Source organism: Denticeps clupeoides, chromosome 12 (assembly GCF_900700375.1).
Source record: "Denticeps clupeoides chromosome 12, fDenClu1.1, whole genome shotgun sequence".
Taxonomy (NCBI): Eukaryota; Metazoa; Chordata; class Actinopteri; order Clupeiformes; family Denticipitidae; genus Denticeps; species Denticeps clupeoides.
Genome location: NC_041718.1, coordinates 6,029,907 through 6,053,423, shown reverse-complemented (window position 1 = coordinate 6,053,423; position 23,517 = coordinate 6,029,907). Strand labels below are relative to the sequence as shown.

Below are 23,517 nucleotides of genomic sequence, written 5' to 3'. Positions count from 1 at the left end.
AACTGCAATAATAATTTACTGGTGTTAATAAATTCAGAAACTGTTCATTCTTTTAACCTCTATTGGGCCTTGCCTCTTTCTGCCAGGTAACATCAGGTTGGAGTGGTTTTTATACAGTGTGAGTTCATTCTCCAGAGACAGACACCTTTTTGTGACTTTTGTAACTAGTGGTGGTTCAATGGTGATTCAATAATGTTTTATAAGAGTATTAAATGGAATGGAATGTGACTATGAACTATTTAAAGCAAGCCTCAGAATGCTTGGACCACTGCTCAGCTGATCAAGACTAGAATTATTTGTTATAAAAAGCAATGCCACTGTTTTCCAATCTTACATTTTGTGAACTTGGCATCTAAATAAGAGCAGAGAAACCACATGAAATGCTGGACAGTTTATTTGGCAGCATGTGTATTATTTGGCAGAGTGTAAAGGAATTTTATTAAAAACATAAGCTCTAAACTTAATCTCAGTCTAACTGAGCAAGCAAGTGAAAAACGTTCCTGCAGCTTGGCCAGCATGCTTTTTTTCTTAAAACAATTTTTAAAAAGTGCACATCCATAAAAATGACAAAGCTAAGAACCCAACTGGTTTGATAAATATTTCATAGAGAAAAAATACTGAACTCTTAAATTGGAATGGGGGGAACTGACATACTGAGATTGGTACCAAATTGGTTAGATGAATTGGTCCATTTCCTGCTAAATGAAATGTTCCAGAAATACAAGCATTGCTTGGTTATTTTGGCATTAGAAATACGGACAACTCCAACAAGATCCCATGTGTAGAGAAATTGCTTGTCATATGTATGTTGAAACATTTAAGGCAAACAAAAATGCAAAATTGCATGATTTGTGTCGGCATCGTTACGACTCTGCTGACTTTGAGCACAATCCTATTAACATTAACATTTAGCTGGTTTCATCTCTACCAACTTTGCAAAGAAATTGCATTTTCTTTGGTAATATTATATTGCAATGTCTACGATCCTGCTACACTACAGTTTACTGACAAAGTGACTCAGGTTCCTGAGTATTAATTTTCTGGACCACCTTCTTTCACCTTAAAATAACGCAGGCAAACCCCCCCAAGGCACCTTCAGCACATACATACCCTAAACAAACTAGATCACTTGTATATATCCAAGGAATGATATTCCTGATTTCTATAATGGTACCTAACCAACACTTATATGCATCTCCAACCTTCATTGCTTGAAGTAATAATTATTACAAAATGTATTTTAAGGTATTTAGTTATTTTAACTTCAGCCACATATTTACCCAACTTTATGCCAAGTGAGTAACTACATCCTACTGCAGTGCAATCCTTACTACATCGACAAAAAGTCACAGCATAGGTCACAGGCTATATATATTATTGAACCAGTCTTAAAATTTTACCTCAACGCAAGAGCAAAAATATGCGCACACAGACATGTAGTACAGTGGATACAGAGGAGCTTGCAGAACAGGGATAGAAGGCATCGGTGATTGGAGCAGCCCGGCTTGTACATTTCAGAGCCGCTGCCTGCTGCCAGCAGGTGCAGACGTGAGCTGAGTATTCGTCTACTCCTCTCTCAGATCAAACCTATGGGGTGAGAACTCAGGTCAGACTGAAAACACGAAATGTACAATGTGCATCATAAAAAAAAAACACCTGCCAGTTATTACTTGTTAAAACAACTACTGCCCAGCTATTATAAAGAACCATTCAAGAGTACAGGCCACACCTTCAACTCAACATACTTTAGGATTAGTGAATTTAGGTTAGTGGATTTGATTTTAGGCGTTTTCAGACCCAGTAGTTCTATGAACACAGTTATAGGAACTAGCTACTTTGGGAGCTGCCTCAAGAACTAAATTCACTATAGGGTCATTTGTTTGGTGAGTAAAGTGACATAAGCTGCCCTAAAGCATGCTGCTTATTGCCAATAAAACTTTTATATCACTGGCTCAATTATTTCACCAAAACGGCAAAACAGGAACTAGTCCCTGGAACTACAATGAAGCAGTCATAGAACTATGCAAAGGGACCAGTTGACTGGTAGATCTGGGAGGTAACACACTTGCCTTTGAACCAAAAGACTACACTTCCTACTTTTGTGTCCCTGAGTAAGACTATTAACCCCGTATATCTCCAGGGGGACTGTAACTACTGATTGTAAGTCACTCTGGATCAGGGCGTATGATAAATGCTGTAAATGTATAAATGTAGATCTATCTTCTGGCAGGTTAGATATGATGGCAGGGAGCAGAAATCAGCAGGGACGGAAAAACGGCTCACATGACACAAGTTCTGAAATTAATTATGTGGGCATGGTGCTAACCATTTTGTGACTCCTGAAAGGAGGTCAATCTGAGCCATTTCAATTTGTACCTAAATGATAAAACAAAACAAAAATGATTAATTTTGCTAATCATATACACTGTATTCATCTACCATGCAATGACGCTGCTGCACAGCTGCAAACTCAGACTGACCTGGCCGACAACGTCCCGACTCATGAAGGACGCAGAGTTGTTCTTCACACAGACACTCAGACTCCTGCGCTGAACTTCATCAAGAGAGAGGTCAATCTCGAACCTGGAAAAAATGTATTCGGTGTTCAGAAAACACACGTTTGTGCCAAACCTGAAGCAGTTTATAAAGTTTATAAAACTTTCCTGTGCAGAGATTTGATTTTGAATCTGTACCTGCTGAAATTAAAAATTAAAAAGCATGATCAGACATGGAATTTTGAATTTGAATTATATAGTCATGGCCAAAAGTTTTGAGAATGACACAAATAGTCCCTCATAAAAATGAACTTAAGCTCCAGAGAAACTTCTCTCCAAGAAAAACATAGACAGACTGATATCCTGCAAAAAGGATTGGACTGCTGAGGACTGGGGTAAAGTAATTTTCTCTGATGAAGCCCTGTTCCGATTGTTTGGGACATCTGGAAAAAATGATAGACTCGAGAAGAAAAGGTGAGCGCTACCATCAGTCCTGTCTGGTGCCAACAGTAAAGCATCCTGAGAGCATTCATGTGTGGGGCTGCATCTCATCCAAGGGAGTGGGCTCACTCACAACAAAGAACAGTACCAAAACATCCTCTGACAGCAACTTCACCCAACCATCCAAGAACAGTTTGGTGAAGAACAATTCCTTTTCTAGCATGATGGAACACCGTGCCATAAGGCCGAAGTGGAAATTTTAGGTCCATTGCCAGGAAACTCTTCAGACCTTAAACCAATTGAGAACTTGTGGTAAATCCTCAAGAGGCAGGTGGACAAACAAAAAAACCCACAGATTCTGACAAACCCCAAGCACTGATTATGAAGGAATGGGTCGCCATCAGTCAGGTTTTGGTCCAGACGTTGCCACCACTATGTCTCATGAATTGTAGTTATTATTACATCATATCATACATATTATTTTGACCTGAAGGCAAAAAGGCTCATAAGCAAATACCATTTGCCAGAAAATGCACATAACCACCAACAGGAATTTTATTTCAACTAAAAAGTAAAGCCTGTTGCCTTTATATGCAAATAATATACTTTTTATATAGAGAAATAAAATATATAGAGAATAATATACTCTCAATCTGAAATTGGGTAAGCCTGAATACACAAACAAATCTGAAAGACGAAGATGTGGACATGGCACACAGACACACCTTTCATTATACTCAGGGTTGAGGTCTTTCTTTTTCACTCCTGTCTTCTTCTTTGTGGCCTTGCTTTTATCTGGCAGAAGAATGAGAGACACGTAGGTGTCTAATCCATCCTTGGATGATGTGACTAGACCCCTGCAAACACACACATAAAACCACAGAGACAAAGCAGAAACTGGTGAGTAATTTGAAGGCACTCACACAATACAATTTAATTAAATGTCTCCATTTTAATCACTACCGTGACTCACTGAAGAAGGGCAAATTGATACTTAATGAACCCACAATTAAATATTATGCTACAGTCTACAAGCATGCAAAATCTGTTCAAATGTGATCTAAACTTAAGTGTGAATTGCACAAATCACATGGTATCTAAAATGTATAGTGTTTGTGGTGGCTTCACAATGCATTACCCATGATCCATGTGTTCTGTGGCAAGGAAATTATGCATGTTTACTTCACTTTACTTTTGTACATATGGGTCATTTCAAGACTGCAAACTGTTCACCACTGTTGATATTGGTTGTATACAAAATTATGCGAGGAAATAAAAGGACAGATGCAGACCTGCAGCTATGAACAGTGACGTTCAGTTTCTTTTCTATGGTTGCATAGGAGATGGTGAGATTGATCTGCCCGTGTTTCCCTGCCTGACCACTCGGGGCAGCACTGAGCAGAGCTTTCTGAGCAACAGCAGGGTCCATCATCTTAGACTCCAAGATCTGTAATCAGAGTTCAGTATATATTTTTTTACCTTATGTCCCAGTGAGATTCATTTTTAATTCAACAATTATGTGAAAGGACCATAGATGCTGCATAATAATAATAATCTGGCAACACCACTCCAGTATATTTAACACACACATTTATAAACAAATGTGAGGTAAAGAGGGCCTATTGTAGCTGAAGAATTTAGGTGGCAAGTTATGGGCATGTCAAGAGAGGCACCTTGAGTTCTGCCCTCAGTAGAATCTGACTCTTGAATGAAGTCCCATCCAGGTGGAGCCACTGATCCAGGACCATCTTTGGCTTTGATAGCAGATCTTTGACTGGTAACACAAGATTACCCAAAGGCTGATCCCAGGCACTTGAGAGCTAGAGAGAAAAAGAAATAAATGTTAATTCAAGCAAAAGGTGTGAGTTGTGTAAAAAATGTTCCATCTCCAGGTTAATGGCGTACAATATACACATTACTGATATCACTGATATTCTGCTGTTACTGTTTTTCATACACAACAATATTATGAACAATTTAAGTAATACTCCACCTTAATTAGTTTGCACATTTAGGGATATATCAAATGCAGGATCTTTTCATTCTTATCCTCTTCCAAGCTAAGGCCTCCTCCCCCAGGGGCAGCACAGTGTGCACAATATTAACACCCATAAACATGTACATATCGCATATTGTCTTAACCTGGAGACTAAATGCACACACCAAAACTACCTAAACAAAACACTATTCTAATGGCACGCATATCATCAAAACCTGTGCAGAACCATGTCAAACAGTGAATAAATTCAAAATTTATCGGCAGCCCAATACACAGTCTAAAAACTGCACCCATGCCGGGCACCGAGAGCACCCCAAAAAGGGCAAAGACATTACCGCATTATGTGTGAGCATTATGGTTAGCGAATGGTGTTTATGACATTATTTCCACGAATGCCCCCTAATTCTATAGGCTCAGTCTATTCATACGAGGCATAAACTATTCAAATCGATCCACACGGCCGCAAAACATGCCTGCGTGTATAGTCCAGAGTTACAGGCAAAATGTACAAACAAGCAGAACACGCGACAAACGTCGCTGTTTCTCTAGATTATGAAAGATCTATGATGTGGCAAAAATCTGAGGATCTCTCATGCGCAGAACAAAACACCCATACACAGCAGAAAGTGCCAGGTGCCACTGTGCCTCACTTCTAAAGATAACTGATCCCATGATATTATTTTATACATGCTAATTATATATGTTATCATTGACATATTAAATAAAACAGATAAACAATTATTCCTTCCACCATTTTAACAAAATTAACAAAAAGTGTGAAATTCTTTCTGATTTCTTTTGTAAAATTGCTATTTCTGGCCGCTGCAGCCCACTACATGTGTTTCCTGTTGAGGATGGCGAAGAGGATGTCAGAGCTGAATCTGGACCACTTGCCCGATTGGGTAGGCTCGGCTCGCTGGAACACCGATGTCCTCAGAACATTACAGAATGCTGAGTTTAGAGTGGAACTATACCCAAACTATTTTGTAAGATTCAAGACGTGATTTTATTATCATGGTTCCAGTCTATTATGCAAGTGTTCATTTGCCCCCCTATGTTCATTTATTTGGCTCAGTTATATTGATGTCAAACGTGAGGCACACAAAAGGAAGAATGTGCAATATTGTGAAATAGTTCTTTGCATGAAATGCTGATATTATTTACAAGTAAATGGTTTACAAAAGTGTAAATGCCCAAGCACTTTGTTGAACAGTGATTAAATATTGCAGGTTATTTTCCCCACCCACTCCATAATCATATGTTATAACAAAGTATAACAAGGGATAACAAACTATTTATGTGGAATTCAGATGAATTTAGGGCCCTATTTCTGTTTTTATAGCAATTGCGTGGCACACACACACATCCCATATATGGATGGGATGTAGCTTTCCCAATTTTGCTAAAAACTAAATTGTGCATTAAGGTTTCTAGAGTAATCGTAAGTGTATTAATATTGACAACAGTAGAGGTAATGTAATTTACAGTCAGTTTCTTTCTCTCTGTCACTGATATGGAAAGATTTCAGGGTCAGTATATAGTAGAGAATGAAATAATAAATAATTATTTACTGAGATTCAGGCTCCTACCTTCAAAATGAGCATGTCCTGCTTGGGGTCATGAACCAGGAAGTAAAAATGTTCGTCCCACCGAGGGGAACAGCCACGATCACACACCTTTAATAGATGCCAGAAAGTAATTTGGTTATGATTAACCTTGATTTATGTTTTGGTTCCAAACTGAGTCGCACCTTTGTCTTATGGGACGTTTCTCTCAAGACCAGTTCAGCTGCAGCCTTTGGCTCCTTCCCACTCTTCTTCAGCTAGAATTACACAAAGACTAATTAAAGGCGAGAAAAGCTGATTATACATTCCGGTGATGGATACACGGCAACCACAAAGACGCAATTCAAGTTCAAGATGCATGGTCTGTGTACATTGTGTCCATACAAGTTTTGGGGTTTATTTGAAGTAAACAAACTCACTGGCAGTGAATGAGCTCTCTCCAGCAGCACAAACAGCAGGGCAGCTGAGGGCACGGCTTTGTTCTGGTATGACTGGAGAGACTGCAGCTGCAGCACCTAAAAAACATCTCCCCTCTCAGCAAAAACACTAACTCGCTTCTTCATTCACAGGCTACACAAAACTGCAGATTGGTGGAATTGATCAAAACTATTCAAATATGAGAAAGAAGCTGTACAAAGAACCAAAATGAGTGAAATGCTCAGACCTGATCCAGTTTGTTGGGATTTGACACTGTAGGAAGCCATTCCAGGATCAGGTGAACTTGACCTGACTTCACGTCATTCAGGGTGTACCACTGTAAAACATATTCCACATTAAATCAGAATGTGGCACGGCCTGAATGGGAGGGAATCTTAATCTCAAAGTTTGTAAAACTTCAACATTAATTCTAATGAAAAAATGCTATTCAGAAGTACCTCACCTTATCTGAGTATTGAGAGTTGACAATGTCACTCAATATCAACTTAATCCTGAAATAAAAGATTTCCATTAAACAGAATTCAGATCCACATCAAGAGACATTCATGCAGAAATTCATAAAAAATTTATTTTTTTTAAAAGTCTCCTATTAGAAATCTAAGGGCGCTTTCATGCCTACAGGCTTTAGTGCACTTCAAATAAAACTCATCTTCGTTTCCCCCTTTTTTCTAGTGTGAACATAGTAATCGCACAAAACCAACAGCACCAAGATGCACAAAAAGAGCCAGTCTCCATCCGAATTATATTGTGAACTCTGCTGTGTACCATAGGTACCATAGACCAAAACATAGGTACCATAAGACCAAAACTATCCAATGATTTGAGGACAGTGTATTATGGGTAAATTTCGATGTCATTTTCACCGTTCTGTATGATTAATGTGCGCCACCTCCTGTGTTGCCTTGTAATGCGCCATTGCCGACATGAAAGTGGCCTTAAATGTAGACAGGCCCTGAACTTTCTTACAGGTTACTGTCTAAGTATATTTAATCACAATTAGTAAGATGTTAATACATAACACACCTTCCAAGGAAATCATCAGAATCAAGGTCTTTATCAAATAACTCAAACTTCACCTCAAGGTCAGGATTTGCATTCAGAACCAACTAAAAATAAATTAAACAGAAAAATAAAAAATCAATGGAAGAGGATTCAATAATAATACTACAATAAATCACAAAACAACAATATATGCATGTATACATTTAGTAGAATTTTAAATATAAATACAGTGGTAAATTGATCATTTCACAGATTAAATTACATAAATTTACCTCATACATCTCATTCCAGATTGGGTTGAGGTTCTCCTTGATCACATGACTTTTGAAAGTCTTGTCCCCAACATGGACTTTCACATAAGGGTCACTCTTTCCCTTGACCATGCCCCCCATGAGGTTGTCCATGGCAACAAGGTTCTGAGCTCCCAAAATATGGATCCGCAGCACCCCCTATGGAGCAAAACAAGTCTAAATCTGATATTTGTTTTCATCCCACTGAAGTCAATGTCATAATCCCATTGAATGTGCACACCTCTGTCCCAAAACCCGGTTTAGGGGTGGTCTGCTGTGCCTGAACATCAGTAGAGCTAGTGACCTTGGCATCAGCTGGAGCAGAAGGAGCTGGAGTCGGTTTTTCATGCTGTACTACCTACAACGCAAAAAGACTAGTTGAATTAACATTGCAAAATTATTTCTTTATTTACTGTATCATTAATTATGAGCATGTTATTATTATTATTTGACTGCAGCTATACAGTAGATTTGCCACTTGACTGGGAATGGGTATGATGTAGGATTGCTATGTGAAAGGCCAGCATGTCTCCAATCTTCACCTTTCCATATGCTATCTATGCTTTCTGTATTGCACTGGAGCCCACTTTATACACACAGCAGCAATTCTGAGATTACAGCACTTTCTCCGGTTAATCTTCTTATCATTTGGATCGTCTTATCTTCTGTTTTTTGTGATAAGAATGACCACAGGGTGATGGCTGTCAGTAGAACTCAATACCTTGCTGACAGTAGGTGCAGAAGGGGGGTGGGGCTTCTGCTGCAGCACATAGAGAGTTGTATGAGTTAGCAGGGAGTGTGTAGAGTGTGTGTGTATGTGTGTACGTGTACACACACTGGACAGTGTCCCACCTCAGAGCCAGGTTCAAGAGTAGGCCGTTGAGGTTGGACATCAGTAGAGCTGGACACCTGCATGTCAGATATGACATTAGCAGGAGCACTAGATGTTGTGGCATCAGAGGGAGTCTGTTTATGGCCCCTGGATAATTCATATAAAACACACATATTACAATGCATGGCTTTTTTGAACAAGTATTTCATATTGGACTACTACATTTTAGTCTGAGGAACTCACCAATCAACTGGCTTCTCACAGGCTGTTGGGCCTGATGGCTGAGTTGCTCTGTTGGGGTTCATCTTCTCCTCCACCATTGGTTGTTCTGAAGGCACCTCATTAGCAACAACACTCTGTTCAATCTTGGAGTCCAAGACCTGGTAGAAAAATGCCTTTGTACTTCACACCTGAAAGCGCTGCATTAAGCATTTCTGGGGAAGGTGTCCATTTAAAAAACAAAGAATTAAAACTTTGTTTAGTGTGTGTGTGTGTTCACAACTTACCTTGAGTTCTGCCCTCAGCAGAATCTGACTTTCAGCTGAAGCTCCGTCCAGGTTCAGCCACTGATCCAGGACCAGCTTCGGTTTCGACAACAGTTCTCTGACCGGCAACACGAGATTACCCAGAGGCTGCTCCCAAGCACTTGAGAGCTGGCGAGAGGAGGGACAATTTTTTTTTAGCTTAGCAAACTAAAAATAATCACAATACCTAACTCTAAAATCTCCACTCACCTTGATAATGAGCATGTCTTCTTTGGGGTCATGAAGCAAGAAATAAAAAACTTCGTTCCACTGAGGAGATGTGGAGCGATCACACACCTTTAAAAGAAAAATGAGATCAAAATCACATGAATAATCAATGACGAAAGGATTGAAACTGAATGGAAGCATCGTGCCTTGGTTTTACAAGATGTTCCTCCGAGTACAAGCTCAGCAGCAGGCTTCGGTTCCTTCCCACTCTTCTTCAACTGGCAGAAAAAAAACAGCTGTGCTGAAGTGTGTCTTCAGAAAACACACGTGTGTGGGTGTGATGCTGTGACTGATAAGCTGACTCACTGGCAGTGAATGAGCTCTCTCCAGCAGCACGAACAGCAGCGCAGCCGCTGGCACGGCTTTGTTCTGGTACGACTGGAGAGACTGCAGCTGCAGGGCCTGAGAAGATTCAGTCTCCAGTTATCCAGACCAGGCTGGGTAGCATCATACTAATAGGTCTATAATATACTACATTCACCTCCTGTATCATTAGCCACATTAACGGAAAATCTCTGATTCTCCACCACAATTCACTATAAGGTCATTTCAGTGCATCACTATATGTGATAGGTGTGCAGACCTTGTTGAGTTTTTCTGGTTCGGACACTTTGGACAGCCACTCCAGGATCACATGAAGACGTCCGTTCTTCACCTCATTCAGAATCAGCCACTACAACAGAGGAAGCAATATCAGCTAGACAAACTCATTCATACTAATTCTGTGATATGGACTTTGTTCATTAAAAACAACACAATTGCTTTTTAACTATAGAATTGCAACAGCTCCATCTGTGTAGGAAACATCATGTGTAGGTCAATATACCCACAGAACAGTTTACAGCTTTATTATAGATTTTATTTAGCGATTGATTTTAATAGTACAGCATTGAGTGAAATGCAAGGTTCTATAAACTATGAATAAATACACAGGAAACATTGACAAGCAGTCATGGTCATTAAAGCCTGTTGAAATAACTGCAAAATCTGTTTTATTTTAGCTATTTAAAGATTTCTACATTTACACATTGTGTGAAGGATTTGACATTGGTCTTTGACCAATGACAGAAAGCAGTGGGAATTACCAATGCAACTTTCTAGTATCTTTAGACTGAATCAAAAACATAAGTACATCAGAACTGATGTACTTTTTCTACACATATAAGATGCACCTAATAAATATACTGGTGAAGGTCCAGTGTGGGTCCTCCAGATGATCCTTACCTGGTCGATGTGCAGTGCCTTTTTGATCTCACTCATACTGACCTTGACTCTGCAACAGAGAAAGAGAAAATAAATGCCTATGGACATTTTAGGGCTAATTGAATGTTCGGTCTCAGAATCCTGCCATGCACCTTTCCAAAAGCAGATTATTGCAGACTGCTAACACAGTTTGGACATTTCCATCATAGGGGCAGAAGAAACAGCATCCTATCATGAAAGGAAGGGAAAAGTGTGATGTGTGATGTCTGGCTGTCAACCTTTCTACAGACTGTTGCAGGCCTCTGAGACTGGGGTGGACACGGGGCATGAAACAGTTTGAGTTTGACCACTGCTCTTTTGATATCAGGCATCACCGAAGGCTTAATGAAGAACCACGTGTTACTGTTACATAAGAATATTATTTGATGCTAACAATGCAATACGTTTTGACACTCACCTTCCTAAAAAATCGTCTTGATCAATATCTTTATCAAACAGCTCAAAATGGATGTCATCACTGGCACTTTGGGGTAAAACTAACTGTGGAAATAATGAGAAATTTTACATGATTGTCATGGAAATGTTAGGTGGTCAGGTCGCAATAGACTACTCACCTCATACATTTCATTCCAGACTGGGTTGAGGTTCTCCTTAATCACATGAGTTTTTAAGGTCTTGTCCCCAATGTGGACTTTCACATATGGGTCACTCTTCCCTTTCACCATGCCGCCCATCAGGTTGTCCTTGGCAATCAGATTCTGTGCTGCTAGTATGTGAATACGAAGGACACCCTGCCGAAAATGTTTTGGACTTATATTACTATTTGTAATGAACATTTGTAAATTATCACAGAGGATTAAATTAAAACCTCGGTCGCAAAACTGGGGTCAGGCGTGGTCTGCTGAGGTCGAAGTTCAGGGGCAGCAGTGACCACGCGGTCACCCTTGGAAACAGCCTTGGCAGGTGGTGCTGCTGATTTTTCGGGCATGCTCACAGAGGGAGGGGAGGGGACTGGCGCAGCAGAAGGATCGCCAGACCTGGACATGCACACAGACACGCATTGTTCTAAAACACATTTAAACTTGAGGTACTGCACACACAATGATTACAGCACAACATAAAATAATCATGAATACATTGTAATTTGAAATGCTTAGAACACTGCTCAGATAGAACTACAGATAGATTTTAAAAACTAGGTTAAAATGTGATTGAAGAGCAAAAATAATTGCATAGTTACACTGCATGAGGAGGTGGAAGAGATGGGGGTTGCATAATAAGCAAAGTGCCCTGCATGCCTGTGCATGATGCTCTGTGGCAGATGGACGCAGGGCGAGTATGTGCATGTGTGTAATGGTGTTTATCATTTGTTGTGTGCTTCACCTCTGTACAGAGTCTTTTTCTGGCTTGTGCTCAGAGTCCGGTTTCTTTTGATCTCTGAATGAATCTTCCTGCTGAACTTCACTGACGCACAATTTGGAGCACAAGATCTGGAAGCAAATACAGCAACATCAACACATACATATGCATACATACATACGTACACACACACCACATACATATATATAAATATATATATACACACACATATGTGTGTGTGTGTGTGTGTGTGTGTGTGTGTGTGTGTGTATGTATATACAGGGTGGGCCATTTATATGGATATACCTTAATAAAATGGGAATGGTTGGTGATATTAACGTCCTGTTTGTGGCACATTAGTATATCAGAGGGGGAAAACTTTTCAAGATGGGTGGTGACCATAGTGGCCATTTTGAAGTCGGTCATTGGATCCAACTTTTGTTTTTTCAATAGGAAGAGGGTCATGTGAAATCAAATTTATTGGAAAAACAATGGTGTGCTTGGTTTTAACTTTATTCTTTCATGAGTTATTTACATGTTTATAATGTTTATAAAATGTGTTCAATGTCACAAACCATTCCCATTTTATTAAGCTGCATCCATATAAATGGCCCACCCTGTGTGTGTTTGTGTGTGTGTGCGTGTATGTGTATGAAAGACAAGAGAAAAGCAAACCAATCAAAGAAAAAAAAAAAAAAGACTGACAAAGAGATGATTTAAATGAAGAACCTTGAGTTCAGCCCTAAGCAGGATCTGACTGGCTGGGGCACCATCCAAACTGACCCACTGGTCCAGGACTAGTTCAGGTTCTGCCAGAACTTCTTTGATCGGCAACACTAGAGACCCTAAGGGCTGATCCCCACTGGAGAGCTGAAAACAGAGGAAAAACAAGGGAAAATAAATAAGTCTGTTCAGATCATGACCTGAATGGAATCATATGACATTTTCTGTCCGTGACTCTGCTAAAGGGAAAATGTGAACTTGCACCATGATGGAAATTATAATGGATACATAACAGAGTAATGACTGTCTAACAGTCACACTGTAGTTATTTTCTGTCCTGGACAAGCAGAATCCCAAACAATAGACTTTCTAAATGTCATCTTTACTATAGTATGAGTGAATGAGAAATGTATAAATCTCTTCATATTAATATTTTTGGGGTCTCTGTAATCATGTACTTTTGCAGTGGTAACAGATATATGTTTTTCTAATGAAGTAACAGATATGTATGTTTTTCTAATGAAGTTAGAGAAGTAAGATTTACAATAAAAGAAATCTCATTTTCTATACTAAGAAATTGTTCACAACAGGTATCTTAATGCCCAAAATACAATGGCATTTCTGACCTTCACAATAAGCATTTCCTCTCTGGGGTCTGGAATCAGAAAGTAAAAAGATTCATCCCACTGTGGAGAGGAGGATCGTTCACACACCTGCAAAGATAAAACATGGACACGTCCACACATCTATAAATAAGTAATAAATGACTAGAATATCTACTAATATTACATACAGACACATACAACCTTGGTTTTGTGGGAAGCTGCTCCTAGAACAAGTTCTGCTCCAGCCTTTGGTTCCTTACCACTCTTCTTGAACTAGTCGCACACATACATGTAAAAATGAACCACAAAAAAAAAAAAAAAACCCATTAGGTTAAGCGAACATGGAATGATAACACTTTCCATCCCAAAACCATCATTTCAATCTCAAAATCATTTCTATTCTTCATTTATGGGGTCCTATCTTTTGAAATGTCATGTTTTGCTTGTCTTGCAAATTCCACACCATCTAGCACAGGGGTCGGCAACCTTCAACATTTAAAGAGCCATTTGGACCTGGTTTCCACAAAACAGAAAACACCAGGAGCCACAATTCTTTTTGACATGAAGATAACATTGCACATTATTTTTACTTTTACACTGTATAAAAAACTAGGCTAGTTTGTTGCTTGTGAAATTTAGAAATTTGTTGCAGGGGTTAAGGGGTGGGGCTTCGCAAAGATTGCACTTGTGCAGATGAGTGATTGGGTGAACGTCGCCAGAATGTAATTTTTTTTTTCTAGCACGAATATGCATATCAAAGCCAATGACGTCTGGACCAGTACTGGGAAAAGAGGAGAAAATAATCTTAAATTAGATTTGGATAAAGCATCTACTAAAGGGCTAATGAAATGTGCATATTTTCATATTATATGCATATAAGAATCAAGCAGAGAGTAATAAGATATGCACCACCCATGATCCTAAGACTTACTTGAAACAACTAGTTCCAGAAATTATACTTGGACTTGATTCTTTATCTCCTTTGAAAACTCAAGTTACTTTACTAAAACAGAGTTAAGTCAATGTTTACTGAATTACTGCTAGTTAACATACCTGACTTTAGCATGTTAAATTCATTTAGTGAAGTGAGAGTGATTGTCATTGTGATACAAAGCACAGCACACGGTGACACAATGAAATTTGTCCTCTGCTTTTAACCATCACCCTGAGTGAGCAGTGGGCAGCCATGACAGGCACCCGGGGAGCAGTGTGTGGGGACGGTGCTTTGCTCAGTTGCACCACAGTGGCACCTCGGCGGGATTCGAACCGGCAACCCACTGATTATGGGGCCGCCAGGCTACCACTGCCTGGTTTGTGAATACTTACGTAACAATATCATGCAACTTCTCATTCAAATGCACTAATAGACGGGAAACTCACAGGTAGGTCATGGGCCCGCTCCACATACACAAACATCAGAGCCGATGAGGGCACAGCCTTGTTCAGGAATGACAGCCGAGTGTTGTACCGCAGCACCTAAAACATGTTTGGCATTTCAAACAGGCAGTTGTAAAACCAAATTTTTCTAATCTACATGACTTTTGCAATCGCGATTCAAACATTCATCGTGTCGCCCTTTTAGACAGCACTATTCAAACAACCTGCTCAAGTCGACCAGGCTCTGAGAGTGTGGGTAGCCATTCCAGAATCAGATGAACCCGACCTGACTTGACATCACTCAGAGGGAACCACTACAAACATAGATAAAAGTATCATTTGCACCTTCATCACAATAATACGGTGTAACAAGTTAGCAACACATGTAAATATTTACCTGGTCTGTGTGCTGTGCACTGATAAGGTCACTCAGACTGATTTTCACCCTGCAAATTTTTTGTTTTTTCTGGTTAATGCATTCAGTAAGGGGGCTCATAAGCAAGTTTTATTCAGCAAATTCACTGTTTTCCCAGAAGGAGCAGCTCACAAAAACCTAAAATTGTCACCATAAACTGCCATTGCTTACTGGAGACAATAACCGATCTCTACACACACTCCTGATAGCAGTGGACACTATTGTTTATACATGAATTCCTTAAGTTTGGAAAAGATTAAGACATGGTACATTTTCTATCTACGATGACCCAGATCATGCTAAACAGGTCAGTCATTTGCACAATCCCCACCTGCCCATGAAGTCATCTTTATCCATGTCCTTATCGAACACCTCAAGATTGACATCCTGTCCAGGAACCTGGGTCAGGACCATCTGGAATTCGAATATCAGGATTTTAGCAGTTCAGTGGCAGTGTCTCAGAATGTACAACACAGAGTAAAAAAATCCAATCTTTTCCTACCTCATACAGCTCATTCCAGACCGGGTTGAGGTTCTCCTTGATAGTGTGACTTTTAAATGTTTTTCCCCCAACGCTGATCTTAACATAAGGATCACTCTTTCCCTTTACTATGCCACCCATCAGATTGTCCTTGGGAACCAAATTTTGTCCTCCAACAAGATGGATTCGCAACACCCCCTACAAAAAAAAAAAAGATTTTTTTGCATTTTAATTTAAAAGCTTGTTCGCTTTCGGTAACTAATAATTCAGAGTCACCAATTCACATTGTGTGCATGCCTTTGGACAGCAGGTGGAAAACAGAGTACACAGATAAATAAATGGGATTTTCAATTAAAGGCACTTACTTCTGTGGCAAAACTGGGGTCTGGGGTGGTGTGTTTGGGTCTTTTTGCTGACTCTGTGAATTCTGAGGGGCTGAGAGGAATGGGAACCACATCTTCATCTATCCAAAGGACCTTGAGAAGAGGAGGATCTTGTAACAGTTTGTCTACAGCTACACAGCTAGTTTTAGTTACAGATTCACCTTTCATACTTCCTACATTGTCAGTAATTAAATGAATAAGTCTTGATATCCTGTGGTTTGTGAAGTTTAAGTATTTTTAATATGTTTCCTTTTTGGAAACCATGCAAAACACAATACCAACAGTCCAAAAGGAGTTCCTAACTCACTCTGAGCACAGCTTTAATATAGATCCGGCTGGCAGAACCGGAATCCTCTAGCTGGAACCACTGGTCCAGAGTCAGTTCAGGACGGGACAGCAGTCGAACCAGAGGTATTGACAGGCTACCCAAGTTCAGGACATGGTCATGATCCTTCACCTGTCAGAGAAATAAGGTGTGAAGTAATTTCCCATCTTGGCCTGTCCAGTTACTGTGGCCGGAATCCGCTGGAAAATAAATGACATTTTGACATTTCTACCTGTATGTCTAGGTCTTGTTTGCAAGGGTTCTGGATAAAGAAGGTGAAGGCATCCTCCCACTGTGGGGTAACGGTGTTCCAACAAGTCTATGAAAAGAAGCAGCACATGAATGTCATGTAAATTTACACATTCTAACATGTTCCGATAACAGTGCTCATTAGTGTTAGATTTTAGTGTGAATTTTTAAGGTGCATGACATGCATGTGCTCACTGGACCTTGCTCTCTTTTGTGATGTCCTGAACAGAAAGTTGTACCATAGGACTGGGCTCCTTGCCCTTCTTCATCTGAAAGCCAACCACATGAGATAAAATGCTTGGTAAAATGCTACACAATTGTTTGCATAGTTAAAAACACAGAATCTATTTCCAGCCTCAATACGGAAATATTTCATGAACAATATCATTCCATCAAGAACATTGCCAACATTGTAGGGCTTGTTTGATCATTAAACATCTCTGCCATTTGGTGTTCCTCTGCGACTACATAAAGACAGGAAGTGGCCTGGGATGACTCCGGACGTCCAGGGGTGCAACTCACAGGAATTGCTTCAGCCCGATCCAAATAAACCGCCAGGATGGCAGAAGAGGCAGGATCCGAGGTTTTACTGGCAACTGTAGTGTTCCTCTGAACAACCTGAGATCATGAGGGAAGTCAATTCAGTCTGTAGAAGCATTCCAGTTTGGAATTCACACGACTCACAATTTTGACTAAAATCAATAGTGAGAGCAGGCATTTTCAGACCTGGTCTAGTTTATCTGTGTTTGATAGCAGGGAAAGCCACTCCAGCTTGAGACGGACGCGGCCGGTTTCCGTATCCTTCAAAGGAATCCACTAAGGGGAAAAAAAACAGACAGAGACGGAAAGTTACACTCCATAACGTGTGAGTGTCAGTGTAAGCTGGACACCGGAAGCCTGGAACTAACTGGCCACTATGTTAGGTAGCGCTTCCCTTGGATACCTGTTCTATATGCTGTGGAGTTTGTATTAGGCATCTAGTAGACATCAATTAGAAGTCCACAGTGATCAGTTTCTGAACAATTTCTGGTTCAGATGTGTCAGACAATACTGGACCACACTGTCAAGAGTTAAAAATTAGAGAAAGTGTGGAAAAGTTCCTTTTCCTCTCCATATTTTCTCTACCATCCCAATCTCACAGCGAACCAAGAAGCAGGACTACTTTGCCAGAAATAGATACAAAACAGAAAAGATGTAGCTGCATTCAAATCGTCGACAGGGGAAAAGTCTAGTGAAGAATCACAATATTCGAACAAGTGAGAAATCCGAAGTTAAAATGAAACGGCCAGTGAGCATGTGTACCATGGCGCACACAGAAGCGACAAGAAGAAAAACAACTCAAGTACAGACCAACACAGGGACAGTCAACTCACTTCATCCACAATCAGGGATTTCTTCACTATGCCGAGATCCAGCTTGGTCCTGCCAGTAACCACAATAGAGAAAACAGGAACTTAATTAAAGTTTTCTTAAAGTTTCTTGGAACAAAGATGACACACAGAAGATGCTACCTGCCCAGGAAGTCATCCTGGTCTGGGTCTTTATCATACACCTCCACCTCCAACTCCTGACCAGGGACTTCATGGACTATGACCTGACACACAAAATCATGGACAATGGCCACAAACACCATAAATAATGACTGGCAAAAAGCCGGTGAGATGGTAAGCCACACGAAACCAGAATGTTTACAAAAATGAAACTAATTATGAAAAATGTGGAACGACGACAAAAACAAGACAAAGACGAAACAGATCTAAATCCTCAGCTATTATTTCCTCGTACCTCATACACCTCTCCCCACTTCGGGTTGAGGGTGTCATCTTGGTGGCGCGAAGTGAAGCTCTGGGGTCCCACCCTCACCACGGCATAGGGATCAGACAAGCCGGCCATCACACCCTTCACATAGTTATCCTTGGCAGCAAGTCGGTCGGCTTCCAGCAGGTGGATGCGGACCACGCCCTGAGCGACAGAGAGCTATGAGTATTAGTAGTAGCTTTTCTAGTAATAGTAGAACTTACAACTATTAGTAGAACTATTACTGTCATTATAGAGAAACTAATACCCAGCAGTGTTAGAGGGGGGTGGAGCCTGTGCGTATTTAAATGAAGAAGCAGACTTCCTGTGTGGCTTCAGTGCATCTCTCAGTGGAAGGAGGACGGTAGTAACTTATTTTTTGCTGGCACGGTACAGGTCATGTCAATGTAAAACCCATTCCTCAGTGGCCTGAAATACATCACTAACTGAATCTGTGTGTGTGTAAGTGCGTGTGTGTGCGTGTGTGTGCATGGGAGCACATTACCCGTGGCAATGGAGAGCGAAGCTGTGCGACAGGCAGGTTTGGCACTAGAGGAACAGTGAGTCGGTTGGGAAGGACCAGGAAGGACGCTATGATGTCCATGATCATGGTGTCAGACATTACACTGAACAAGTAGAACAAATTAACACCAGATCCAAAATACACACAAAAACACACACATAATGGAGAATTCAACTGTAACTTTCCACCCAAGAACAAACACAATGTGCATGTTGACAAGGTGTAGCATTCTGATCCACTCACTTCAGCCCTGGAATGTCCAGCAGATTGGTCAGACCTGTCCAGTTAATGTCCAATTTCTGAAGGAAGGGAAGAAATTGAGTTAAACCTCGAGAAAACGATAATGTGCATTTCAGATGTGGATGGATCTGTGTGTATATAGAAGAATGAAGACAACCTACAGGCCTGCGGATGAAGAACATGGTGACTGCCCCCACAATGGGTACATCCTCAATCAGGGGCTCCAGAATTACACGCATCATCCCGTGTAGCTAAGAAATGAGGTAAGAATTCATGTTTGTTTTTTTTCCCTTCCATTGTCAAACAGAATCACAGAATTTGGTAAATGTACAAAATGTAAATGCCTCAAGTTTCCAATGGGGGGCGATACTAAATGCGACACCTCAACTGAAACCAATACGGAACTTCTTACACACCTGTATTCCCTTCACGCCGGCTTTGCAGAAGTATCTTGTAACCTCTACATCAATCTCAACGTCACCAACATAGCTGAAAATGTCAAACGAGAATAAAAATGTCATAAAAGGGCAATTCCATTTGAACCATTTTTCATATTGTGGACAACAAAAGTGGATAAAGACCTGATGTAAACATCTAGAAGAACTTGACCTCTGTCATTCTCTGTATGGGCCTTCACGCCTACCACCTTCATGGGCTGCGAAACGCATAAATATATACAGTGACGTGAAGGAGCGTGTTTACTTGTGTGTGTGTGTGTGGTGTTGTGTGTGTGTGTGTGTGTGTGTGTGTGTGTGTGTGTGTGTGTGTGTGTGTGGTGTTTCAGTGTTTGGAGAAAAGGCCACACCTTTTCTCCAAAGTCGATTTTGGTGAAATTCAGAGTTTGCAGGTGTGTGCTGGATGAGCGGATGGTGGGTGCGATGGTCTCCATCAGCAGCTTCTTCAGATATTGTCCAATGAACGGCCATGCCTGATGCAGCACCTGGGAAGAGAAGCAACACGATAAAGGATTAAAATACCTGTTTCAGTACTTTTTCAATTATTTAGACACTAAAACATGCAGTTGATGACATTGTCCAAGTATCTTCTATTTTGATAAAGTTGCATTTTGTGCCAGTTTGTGTGCAGAGCTGATAATTGCTCATAAATTCAACACGCTCCTTTCAGTTCAGGCCTAAAATAAACACGTGGTTTATTTCTCAATCCAAATGGCATGGGACTATTGCTCATCGCTCAAAAAAAAAAAAGAGATCGCTACCAGTCCACAGTTTACACGACTGCCATGGAAACCAGTTTCATGAATTCTTTGTGGTTTGTTGAGGGCAAAGCAGAAGCAGACTTCACCTCGACCCGGGTTCATCGTTTAACGTGTCAAGCACAAACTAAGGTCCGAGGTAGGATTGGTCACGTGTTACCATGGCGTCGTAATTGGATTCAGGGCTTCTATTCTTAGGCTGTAGATGGCCAGGAGGGGGAATAAATGCTGCCGTTCGATTGGTTCGGAGAGGCCTGAACTTCCTCCTCCTCCGTATGACTCAGCCCATTAGAATGTGGAAAGCTTGACCAAACGCCTAGTTGTCTAAAACTGGGCTCTGTCCTTCCCCATCGCAGAATCAGTGTGTGTGTGTGTGTGTGTGTGTGTGGGCACTTTTTTTTTTTTTTTTACAAGCTCACCGAGGCATGGTTATGCTAAGCTTTCTAAAAGCCCGGGCGGGTTCGACATGTGGAGACTGGGTGGGGCGCAGACGGAGGTTTACAGCCCCCCCCCCCCCCCCCCCCCCCCCCCCCCCCCCACCAGTGTTCCGCAAGCATTGTTGGCACAAGCCGAGGATCTTGCGGATCCATTTTAGAGTTGAAACAAAAAGAGATCTGTCTTTAAAAAGCCAGAAAAAAAAACAGCTGACACGAGAAAAAGAAAATCAATGTATCTGGGTATGGATTGAAAAACGAAGATACCTTATTCAGCCACTCGACCTTCTCGACGTCCGGGAAACTGACCTGCAAAAAAAATGGGAACATAAACAGACCAAAGTAATGAAAAACGGGTTCCTTTCTTCAGCAATCTACTGAACAAACAGTCTTGTGTATATTTGCGTCTGCAGCATTGGCACGGCGGAGCTCTGGTGCCACGGCCTGCGTGCAGGCGCTGGCTCTCCTTTCGCCTTATCAGCCGGACACCGCAGTCCCTGTCCCCCACCCACACCCTGCTGTCACTGCAGCCCCCGTCCCCGTCCCACACCCCTCTGTACCCCACCCACTGTCACCACAGCCCTGTACCCCACCCACGCCGCGCTGTCACCGCAGCCCCTGACCCCCCACACCCCTCTGTCACCAAGGACGTCCTCTCTTATTCCCTTTTATAGAGAAGGAGCGTATGAATAAAGACCCTCCTGCATTCCGGGGACAGTTTAAGGTGCTCCGTGAGATATGAGCATGTTTTAAAAAAACAGAATATAGTTAATAATGCAGGACATAATTAAAAAACAGAATATAGTTAATAATGCGGGACATTATTAAAAAACAGAATATAGTTAATAATGTGGGACATTATTAAAAAACAGAATATAGTTAATAATGAGGGTAATAATTAAAAAACAGAATATAGTTAATAATGCGGGACATTAATAAAAAACAGAATATAGTTAATAATGCGGGACATTATTAAAAAACAGAATATAGTTAATAATGCGGGACATTTGGTCCAGTTCTCTGGTGGGAAACGCTCCGCAGGCCCCAACTCGTTCTCCAGAACGCACCCAGGCGGGCAGGTCCCGGCGGCCGCGGAGGGTCCCCCCGGACGCGGCGTCGCTCTGCAGCCGCTCGGCGGAGCGCAGTCTCGCCTCTTTGGCGTCGCGCGTGTGCCGCCAGCCCGAGTACAGCACGAGTCCGACGGCGAGCAGGCCGGTGCTGAGCCGGTAGTACCCGGCCAGGTAGACGGGCAGCAGGGCGCTCAGGCATCTGCCGAAGGTCCAGAGGACGCCGGCCGCGCTTATCCCGGGGGCCGCCGGAGCCTCGGCCCGGGCGGGATGCGCCGCGGCCGGCGGCTCCGGCTTCTCGGAGTCCTCCTTTTTCTCGTCCCCCTTCTGCATGGCGCCTTTTCAGCAGCTTCCACTCGCCTTCTGTAACCAGACTGTCTTCCTGGTTGTTTTAGTGAGAAGAAGTTTAAAGGCGCCGAGCTGGAGCCATTTCCTCCGCTTCTGCTGCGCTCTGACGGGCTACCGTTACATACGGAGCCCGGGGGCGGAGAGGAGGAGAGAACGAGCCCCGCCTGCCGCTCTTCCTCCTCCTCCTCCTCCTCCTCCTTCTCCTCATCAAACCAACACTAACACAAACTAACGGGGTCGTAACACACTGTGAACCAGGAGACCCGAGTTCAAACCCCACTTACTACCATCGTGTCCCTGAGCAAGACACCGGGTGGGGGGGGACTGTCCCTGTTACTACTGGTTGTGAGTCGCTCTGGTCTGTATAAGGGCGTCTGGTAAATGCGGTAAATGTAACACGACTCGTCGCTGGAGAGTGTTCAGCGGAAATGGCGGGTTTAGGTTCACCTTGTGCAGGAAGTCGCCACGAACATCCCGCCCTGACGTCTTTTTCCCTCCGGGCCTTTTTAAAAACCATCTGCCTGGGCTTGATAAACATGTATGACACGCTAATAGCTCCACGTCGCCGCTTTTGCAAGCACAGACACGTATAAATAAAGTGCAGTTAAACCATGTTGCTGTCCGGACCGGGACAGGGCGTCAAACGACATGTTCAGCATAATCTGCAAGATGCGTTTACAATTGCGGCATTTGCCACACTTATCCAGTCTGCAGGGGCAGGGACGGTCCCCCTGGAGACAGTCGGGGTTAAATGTCCTGCTCAGGGACACAATGGTAGTAAGTGGGGGTTTGAACCCGGGTCTTCTGGCTCTTTTGCACAAAAAAAAAAAGGTTTAGGCACCCAATATATTTTACAAACCTCAGTTCATAATGTCATTAAGTATGAAATGTTAATAACCAAAGTATTAAAAAATTGTCTGAATAAATGATCTCCCTGATTACCAGTGAAAAGGTAGCACGT

The 23,517-nt window shown here is 41.8% G+C and overlaps 1 protein-coding gene across 4 annotated transcripts; it reads right to left on the bottom strand.

Annotated features, from left to right (window-relative positions):
- Positions 1 to 376: 376 nt before the first annotated feature.
- Positions 377 to 22,684, bottom strand: esyt1b (extended synaptotagmin-like protein 1b). Of its 4 annotated transcripts, XM_028997983.1 has the most exons (52): positions 22,209 to 22,684; positions 21,409 to 21,450; positions 20,300 to 20,434; positions 20,076 to 20,149; positions 19,911 to 19,983; positions 19,656 to 19,745; positions 19,498 to 19,553; positions 19,237 to 19,357; positions 18,720 to 18,896; positions 18,446 to 18,528; positions 18,308 to 18,356; positions 17,661 to 17,750; positions 17,457 to 17,552; positions 17,135 to 17,203; positions 16,918 to 17,004; positions 16,668 to 16,817; positions 16,343 to 16,453; positions 15,999 to 16,175; positions 15,828 to 15,910; positions 15,479 to 15,527; positions 15,306 to 15,395; positions 15,085 to 15,180; positions 13,906 to 13,977; positions 13,726 to 13,812; positions 13,106 to 13,246; positions 12,401 to 12,507; positions 11,886 to 12,054; positions 11,632 to 11,808; positions 11,475 to 11,557; positions 11,039 to 11,087; positions 10,398 to 10,487; positions 10,121 to 10,216; positions 9,961 to 10,032; positions 9,797 to 9,883; positions 9,569 to 9,715; positions 9,306 to 9,442; positions 9,083 to 9,209; positions 8,952 to 8,990; positions 8,472 to 8,588; positions 8,213 to 8,389; positions 7,962 to 8,044; positions 7,381 to 7,429; positions 7,165 to 7,254; positions 6,920 to 7,015; positions 6,686 to 6,757; positions 6,525 to 6,611; positions 4,610 to 4,756; positions 4,229 to 4,383; positions 3,662 to 3,793; positions 2,481 to 2,583; positions 2,327 to 2,376; positions 377 to 1,587 (listed from the first exon to the last, which is right to left on the bottom strand). In XM_028997983.1, the coding sequence occupies exons 1-52, from the start codon at positions 22,539 to 22,541 to the stop codon at positions 1,566 to 1,568; spliced, it is 5,391 nt and encodes a 1,796-aa protein (XP_028853816.1). In that variant the 5' UTR covers positions 22,542 to 22,684; the 3' UTR covers positions 377 to 1,565. The 4 variants fall into 4 exon arrangements, with proteins under 4 accessions (XP_028853816.1, XP_028853813.1, XP_028853814.1 ...); XM_028997980.1 differs by having other exon boundaries at positions 19,498 to 19,745; XM_028997981.1 differs by having other exon boundaries at positions 8,952 to 8,987; positions 19,498 to 19,745.
- Between the last annotated feature and the right edge of the window lie 833 nt (positions 22,685 to 23,517).